Below are 9,360 nucleotides of genomic sequence, written 5' to 3'. Positions count from 1 at the left end.
AACATACTGGAGATTTTATTGTTGATTCGATTGTTAAAGTTGCAGAATTTTACGGTATTGAAAATAAAATCTTATGTATTGCTTTTGATAATGCTTCTAACAACAAAACTGCTATAACAAAGTTAAAATCTAAGCTATCTTCGTCGTTACCTAAAATTTTTTATGTTAAGCGTGCTTGTCATATATATAATTTAATTGTAAGAGATGGTCTTGAGTTTTTTGAATTTTATATTGAAAAAATTCGGCTTGTCGTTGGTTTTATTCAAGAAATCAATCGTAGAAAAAGAATTAGAGACTTTAAACTTAAATGTGAATAAAATGGACTTGCACCGATATTGATGCCCGAAGAATGTGATACTAGATGGAATGTTACGTATGATTTTTTTAAAACTTGTTATAAATATAGAGTTCCTATTACACTATCTTTTAACCAACAGTGTGATTCGTTTGCTGATTCTGCCCACTGCATGCTACGTGATTCTGATTGGATTGTAATTAATGATCTTGTTAAGTTTTTGAAAAAAAATTATATAGCTATGGTTGAATTTTTCGATGCTTATTATCCTACTGTTTGTAATATTTTGGCATATATAGCCGATATTTTTGATTTGCTCAAAGAATATAAAAATAAAGAAGGTTACAAAGAAGTTATTGGTGCCATGTTTGCTAAATTTAAAAAATATTTTTTTTCGATTCTCCCTATTTACTTGATTGGTGCTATGCTAAATCCGTGCATGAAATATACTACTATGTGCCACTTTAGTACTCTTATTTATGCTAACTTAGAGATAAATACTCACAATGATATTGATGATGAAGAACAAGAACAACCTGATTAGTGGACGGCTATGACCGATGCGAACGCTTACATAGATAAATTATATAACCATTATGTTGATTTAGTTGATTTTGCTGTGCCGACAAATATCACTCCAACTGTCTTTCCTCCTCCTCCCGAGGAACCATCATCTTCTAAAAGACCGGGACATAGTGGTTTTCCTAATTACTTTTATGATTTACCATATTGGAACAGTGTTGAGGCGAGAGCTTACACAACAACTTATCGGGAAGGGCTGAAGTATTATCTCCGAACGCCGTTAGAGGATCGCAGATGATGGATCAACGTGTTGGATTGGTGGAGGAATAATGAAGCACAATATTCTATGCTTTCAAGATTAGCTAGAGATATCTTGAATGTTCCAATGTCAACCGTTGCATTGGAGAACACTTTTATTTAGGGACGACAGTAGCTTGGAGACAACCGACATTCATTGAGAAGTAATGCAATGAATGTTCTAGTTTGCCTTAAAGATTGGATTAGTGCGGAATGAAGAAATCAAGGAATGGAAGCGAAGCCGAACGACGAGCAGAGACTTAAAGAAATTATGACTTCACGGGAGAATTCAGCAAAATCAAGTCCAATGCATAGTTTTGCCTCTGTTGATTTTGACTATCATATGCAAGTTCCCGTTAATATTAACATGAATTAGTTGGAAAAAATGATGCAAAATTTGTAGATTTTTCATCCATATAAATTATAAATTTTGGATCATTTTGCAATCAATAAAATTCAACATTCATTCACTCTTTAATCTTTACTTTATAATTTTTTTCCATTTAATGATTTAAATTGAATTTCTAGTTTAAATTAAATACTAAGTTTTAATATATTACTAATTTACTATAAATATTATTAATTTATTATATTAAGTAGCATATGTTTTATTTAAAGAAGTACATATATTTATATGTGTACGTATATATTGAATGGTATGTATATATGTGTATATATTTTCTAAAGTAATATATATTTAATGTATACATGTGTATATGTTTTACAAATTAGCATATAACTATATATACAGTGTGTGTATATATTGTAGTATATTTTATTTAAAATAGTATGTATCTATTGAATGGTACGTATATATGTGTATATATCTTCTATGGACGTATATGTTTAACATATACATGTGTATATGTTTTATAAATAGTATATAACTATATATATAGTGTGTGTATATATTGTAGTATATATATTGTAGTATATTTTATTTAAAGTAGAATGTATATATTGAATGGTACGTATATATGTGTATATATCTTCTATAGGCATATATATTTAACGTATACATGTGTATATGTTTTATAAATTAGTATATAACTATATACATAGTGTGTGTATATATTGTAATATATTTTATTTAAAGTAGTATGAATATATTGAATGATACGTATATATGTGTATATATCTTCTATAGACGTATATAATTAACGTATACATGTGTATACATATACACTATATACTTTATATGTGTACGTATATATTGAATAGTACGTATATATGCATACATGTGTATACATATACACTATATATTTTATATGTGTACGTATATATTGAATGTTACGTATATATGTGTATATATTTTCTAAAGTAGTATATATTTAACGTATACATGTGTATATGTTTTATAAATTAGTATATAACTATATATATAGTGTGTATATATTGTAGTATATATATTGTGGTATATTTTATTTAAAGTAGTATGTATACATTGAATGATACGTATATATGTGTATATATCTTCTATGGTACGTATATGTATTATGTGTATATATTTTTAAATAGTAATGTAGTCTATACTATATATATAGTGTATATCTATTGTTTAACGTATTTAAAATGTATATAGGTGGGTATATATAATGTTTATTGGAGAAAGTTTTTTGTTTTGGTTTTTGATTGGATATTTAACCGATTTTGACCGAGTTTAGATTGGTTGGATTAAGTGGGTCGATTCAGGATTGTTTTAAAATTTTTTACTATTGGGTTCGGAACCAGACCGGCCCATTTAACTAGGCCCGGATCTGAATCGGCCCACAAATCGAATAAAATTTACAGGCCGATTTCAAATTAACCCGACCCAGCTCACTATGGATAATTAATTTCCAAATAACTAATTTTGAGATAACTTATCTTCAATCAAATAACCCCAGCATATATTGGATTACAATATTAAAAAAATAATATTTTAATATTTTATTCACACTTTTTAAATTCATAAAATTCAAAAAATATTCTTATATTTAACTCCGTCTCTCGTGCAATGAAGACACGTAATATTGTTGAGATTTCTTGAGAAAAGAGCCAAAACTTAAAAAAGTGTGGATCAGGGGTTGTCAGCAGAGCACCTTGAGACGTGCCGACTGCCCAATATGAAAACTATAATTTTGTATTCAGCACATGCAACCCACTTCTGACAGTGTACAGTAACGTGCCTACTCATCCAGGGCTAGAAAGAAAATGCAATTTGGTTGATTAAATGTTTCGCTATAAAGTCCGAAAAAGACTTAAACTATGCTTTTATTTTAAAATGATTAAATTGTTAAAGTATTTTTTTAATGTTTTAAATAATTAAATTGTTTATTTTTAAGATAAATGTTGGAAAAAATTTTAATTTTACCTTTTATTAATTAAATTTCAAAAGATAAATTTCAATAATGATAATAATGTTTTGGAGTTTGAAAAGGACAAAAATAGAAAAACATGATTAATTTATTTCTTTATCTTTTTTTTCTTAAGATTTATATCATATTTCAACAATTCAATTATTTTAAAATGAAGAAAGTAAAAATCTATTATATATAATATTTTAATTTTTGTGGGCGATTATTTTTATTATTTGATTCGTGACTTCCTACGATTACATCTTTATCAGTTACTCATTCCAGGGTATTGCAGCAAAGTTTGCATAGCCGAAAAGGCCATCCCATTTCCTATTAACTCTATTTAAAGTTGATAAAAAGAATAACAGTCGATTGGTTCTTGTTTACACGTGTCTTGCAAATGATTGGTCTAAATCCACACTAGTTGTTTTCTTTTTCAATTTTACAACACAATTTGAAAGCTGACAACACTAAGAGCACCTTTACATGAAGATCAGTAATCGACTAAGCTATTATTACCAAGGAGTAGTAGCTTTTTCAACTGTTGATGTCTCCTCAGACTCCTCTGTTTCTTATACTATAAAATTTATTTACACTATTCTCTTTTTTCAGTGTTTTCCCACATTGCATCTCTCCTTTTCTCCGATTCTTGATCTTCCTAAGTTTGAGGTATGCCCTTTACATCTTTTTCCTTCATATCAATTGTCAACTCCTTGACGAGGGTCTATTGAAAACAGCCGCTATACTACTCTACTTTTGAGGTAGAGGTTTGGTATACACCTTGTACACTGAGTATGTTGTTGTTATCAATTATCAACTCTATTTTATTTAATTTTTTGCTTTTTTTTGGTTTTTTATGCTTGCCTGTAAATTCTGGGGTTCTCGTGATTTTTGTTCAAGTACTACTTATATGAGCACACTTTTGAGTCAAACCTTATTTTGAATATAGAACTGAGTGAATAATGCAACTTTTTGATGCCCCTTTATTTTCTTTTGTGAAGGGTGGCAAGAATCAGAAGATAGTTCAGATAATCTGTGATAAAAATTCAATCTTGTTAATGCATGATTTGAGTTTTTTTCTTTTGTTCAATAGCCTTGTTAATGTTTTTTTTTTTTTTTTAATGTTTTTTTAGAGAATCATGCGACTTTGAATTTTAATATGAGAATTTATGAATTACTAGGCTAAAATGGATCCAAGGTTCAATAGATTTCCATCTTCTGTGAATGGATTCAATCTGGAGAACCAATCCTTACTCGATTTTTCGGGTAACTGGAAGAATAAGGAACCTATAATTGGGGCTATTTATCCAGATCAGATACTAGCCAATGGTCCAAGATTTGAAAACAGCTTTGTCCAACATAATGTTGGTGGGGTTCAATCTTTTTCAAATGCCCCTTCACCAACAAGCAATATAGCATTGACTTCTAAGATTGGCATTGAGGATGATTACAATGAAGACTTTGATTTCTCGGATACGGTTTTGAGCTATATAAATCAGATGCTTATGGAAGAAGATATGGAGGACAAGACACATATGCTTCAGGAGTCGTTGGAACTTCAAGCGAAAGAGAGGTCATTCTATGAGGCCCTCGGCAAGAAGTATCCACCTTCACCTCAGCAGAACCTTTCTATTACTGACCAGAACGGTGAGATACTGGATGACTACTGCTCAGGAAGTCTGTATAGCTGTACAAGTAATGTCGGCAGTAGTGGTGGTTACCTAATTGATCCAAGGGTGGATAGCATTCCCAATGATCATAATTCCTCTTATGAACAGGGGATTTCCATTTGTAATGGTACTTACTCTTCGATTAGCTCATCGAATAGCATAAATAATCTTGTAGATGGGTTCTTAGACTCTCCTGTAGGCCCTCTTCATATCCCTGATATATATAATGATAGCCACCCAATTTGGAACTTTAGGAAAGGAGTAGAAGAAGCAACCAAATTCCTCCCTACTAATAATAAGTTGTTGGACAATGTGATTATTAATGACTTGCTGCCTCAGGAGAAAAGAGGAGAAAGTGGTTGTGCGGCAACTCAGGTGGAGAAAAGGGACGGGGGAGGGACTTCACTTACAGGGTCGAGAGGGAGGAAAAATGCTCATAGAGATGATAAGGATTTAGAAGAAGAAAGAAGTAGCAAACAAGCTGCGGTTTATACAGAATCAACAGTTCGTTCAGAGGAGTTTGATGTAGTTTTGCTGCATAGCATGGGCGATGGACGGCAAGCATTGACAGCTTATCGTGAGAGCTTGAAGAATGCTAGAACGAAAACCACAGCCCAGAATGGGCAATCAAAAGGATTTACTGTGGGGAAGGGTGGCCGCGGCAAGAAACAAAGTGCTAAAAAGGAAGTCATAGATTTAAGGACTCTTTTGATAAATTGTGCACAGGCTGTTGCCGCTGATGATTGCAGGAGTGCAGCTGAACTGCTGAAACAGATCAGACGCCATTCATCTCCTTTTGGAGATGGCAACCAGAGATTGGCTCACTGCTTTGCAGATGGTCTGGAAGCACGTTTGGCAGGCACCGGTAGCCAGATTTATAAGGCTCTCATCAATAAAAAAACATCAGCAGCTGATTTTTTAAAGGCCTTTCATTTGTATCTTGCATCATGCCCATTCAGGAAGATTTCAGGTTTTACCTCAAACAAGACAATCATTACAAAAGCAAGGAATGCTTCAAGGGTCCATATCATTGACTTCGGTATCCTCTATGGCTTTCAGTGGCCTACGCTTATTCAACGTATTGCAGCAAGAGAAGGTGGGCCACCAAGGCTTCGTATTACTGGTATAGAATTTCCTCAACCTGGTTTCAGACCAGCAGAAAGGATTGAAGAGACAGGACGCCGTTTGAGCGATTATGCCAAGTCCTTTAATGTTCCATTTGAGTACCAAGCAATTGCAAAGAAATGGGAAACCATCAGACTTGAGGATCTAAAGCTTGAAAAGGATGAATTTCTTGTTGTCAATTGTTTGTATAGATTTAAGAACTTGCACGATGAGACAGTGTTAGCTGAAAGTTCGAGAACTCTCGTTCTCAATCTAATAAGGGAGATCAATCCAGACATTTTCATCCATGGTATTGTCAATGGAGCCTACAGTGCCCCATTCTTTGTAACAAGGTTCCGTGAGGTCCTGTTTCATTTTTCAGCACTTTTTGATATGCTGGAAGCTAATGTACCCCGTGAGTTTCCAGAAAGAATGTTAATTGAGAGAGAGATCTTTGGGAGGGAAGCCCTGAATGTCATAGCTTGTGAGGGATGGGAAAGAGTTGAAAGGCCAGAGACATATAAGCAGTGGCAAGTTCGTCTTCTAAGAGCAAGGTTTACACAAATACCTTTTGATCAACAGGGGATCATGAATATGGCAATTGAAAAGGTGAGAACAAGCTATCACAAAGACTTTGTAATCGATCAAGATAACAAGTGGATGTTGCTGGGGTGGAAAGGGAGAACAATCTACGCGTTATCTTGCTGGACACCTATTTAAGGAACCTGTAAGGCATTCTTTTAACATGCTACCTTGTGAAAATGAGGTTGTCCTTCCACAAATTTGGAGAATTCAACAATACAGATGTAAGTCTCAACCTATTTTCCATCACAAATGTTTTCTTCTTATTCCGCTTCATCTCTTAACATGTAACAGTGACAAAAATTTCCACCGGTGCAGATCTAGATATTGCTAACGCAAGTGACACACAGGGCATATTCTTGTTCTCACCTTGATCGATTACAAAGTCTGAACAAAAAGTCTTCGTTGTGATAGCTTCAGAAATGGGGAGGCTTCAGAACAGGTTCTTTTTTGTCTTTTTGACACACAGTCTTCGTTGTCAAAAAGACAAAAAGTCTTCGTTGACTAGATAAATGATCAGAAATGGGGAGGCTTCAGAACATATTCTTGCGAATGATGATGAAGTTGTAGTCATTGCCGTTGAGTGTGCAGCATGTTTGTTTTTTTATATCTGTATACAAGCTAGCTTGCACACACTTTAACCTATCCCTTGAATATCTGCTACAATCCATCACGGATAACCAAATAACTCTAGTCATCAACACCTAGACAAATGTGAAGAAATCGCTTAGTTATCAAGGCCTAGGCAAATGTGAAGAAATCACCTTGAGTTTTTTATCCTTTCGTTGGTCTCTAGTGAGATTTTATTCCTTGTCTCGAGGCTTTTTCTCACTCGAGGGGCCACTTGGTCACACCCTTGGTTGCTTTATGTGCAACACATTTGTTATTAAACATTGCTTTCTTGTTTGTTTGACTTTTTTGTCCATTATTTGGCTTTCCTCTATTAAAAGAGAGGGCGTGCCTATTCTTCTTTTATTCCCAAAGACCTCAAAAGCATAAAACTTAAAGATAAAGAAAATTAATTTAGAACCAGTGTGGGATCCAAATGCGTGTTGTTTCGTTCAAATTGAGCAAAAATTAATATTACGCATCTAGGAAATGTGATCTACTTGATCATCAGAAAACTACTGCTTATCTACGCACATTTTATGAAAGCGGTATCTAATCACAAAGACCACTAACACTCTTGATGGTGGTTTGCCATGGTTTTATAAGATACGATAATTTATGATATTGTATTGTATAGTATAGTACAATATAATGTTTGAATAGACAGTATCGTTCGCTAAATAGACAGTATCGTTCGCTACTGTTTAGTAACAGTTTTATTATTTGATTTGACAGTACAGTATCATAATTGGTAAGTTTAAATGTTAAATTTATCAATAATTGTTAATAAAATAATTTTCTTCCTATTAATCCGTCACGAATTATGCCATGTAATATATTAAGTTGTTAAATTCATGTAAATTTTAACAAAATCAATACAAGAGTAGATCAAAATAAATGTAATCGGATTCATTTTTATAGTAACAAATTTCATTTTCTTTTGGTGTTTTCAAGCGTGACCAGCAACGACAAGTATAAAGTTTGAATGCATCTTTTGTATATGCTATGAGAGTGTTCGGTATGAAATACAAAATAAAAATCTAGAAAAACAAATGGTTTCTTATTTTCTTGTGTTCGTTACGCAACTAAAATTTTTTTTTATATAGATTTAACACAAAAACAATGAGAACAAATAAGCTAAGGGGGTGGGTAAGAAAAAAAATTATGAATTTTTTGTTAAAAAGAATATTTGGGGGTGGTGTAGCGGAGTAGAGGATCACGGGTAGAGGTAAGAAAAAAAAATTTAAATTTTTTAAAAAATAATTTTAAAAAATATATTTTTTTAGGTGTGGGAGGGGGGCTGGGCTAATAGAAGGTGGTGGTGGGTTAAGAATTTTTTTTTAAAAACTTTTTAGAAAATAAAAAAATTGATTCAGGAGAGGGGTAGGGGTGGGTGAGGGTAGGGTAAGAAAAAGTTTTAAAATTTTTTTGAAAAAAAAAATGGGTTGGGGGTTTGGTAAGGGGTGGGGTCGGGGCAGGGTAGAGGGTGGGATAAGAAAAAAAATTAAAATCTTTTAAAAAAGAAATTTAAAAAATATTTTTTTTGGGCGGGGTGGGGTGGGGGAGGGGTGGCTCGTGGGGTGAGGGAGGGGTAGGAGGTGTAGTTAATAAAATAAGGTAAAAGATAAAATGGGATTATATAATATTAAATAAGGGCATAATTGAAAAAAAAAATAAGCAAACCATGAAATACCATCAAGTCGGTGGTTACATAAAGTTATGATTTTCATGGTTATCAAACTATGAAATTAAACCATACCATACCATATATTTTCTAAATTATTATAAATGTTAAATTTATCAATAATTGTTAATAAAATAATTTTTTTTTCTTTTAATTTGTCACAAATTATGTCATGTAAATATATTAAATTATTAAATTCATGTAAATTTTAACAAAATCAATACAAGAGTAGATCAAAATAAATGTAATAGGATTCATTTT

At 32.6% G+C, this 9,360-nt stretch overlaps 1 protein-coding gene across 2 annotated transcripts; it reads left to right on the top strand.

Moving 5' to 3' along the window:
* Positions 1–3,746: 3,746 nt before the first annotated feature.
* On the top strand, positions 3,747–7,719 carry LOC107853052 (scarecrow-like protein 9). Of its 2 annotated transcripts, XR_001669643.2 has the most exons (3): positions 3,748–4,119; positions 4,632–7,030; positions 7,125–7,719. XR_001669643.2 is itself a non-coding variant. In XM_016698070.2 (2 exons), exons 1-2 carry the CDS (start codon positions 3,937–3,939, stop codon positions 6,942–6,944), a joined length of 2,496 nt encoding a protein of 831 aa, XP_016553556.2. In that variant the 5' UTR covers positions 3,747–3,936; the 3' UTR covers positions 6,945–7,719. The 2 variants fall into 2 exon arrangements, 1 of the variants encoding a protein (XP_016553556.2); XM_016698070.2 differs by having other exon boundaries at positions 3,747–4,119; positions 4,632–7,719.
* The last annotated feature ends 1,641 nt before the right edge of the window (positions 7,720–9,360 follow it).

The sequence above is a fragment of the Capsicum annuum genome, chromosome 10, assembly GCF_002878395.1.
Source record: "Capsicum annuum cultivar UCD-10X-F1 chromosome 10, UCD10Xv1.1, whole genome shotgun sequence".
Lineage (NCBI taxonomy): Eukaryota > Viridiplantae > Streptophyta > Magnoliopsida > Solanales > Solanaceae > Capsicum > Capsicum annuum.
Note: the sequence above shows the minus strand (reverse complement) of the source record. Positions and strands in the feature narration are given on the sequence as shown.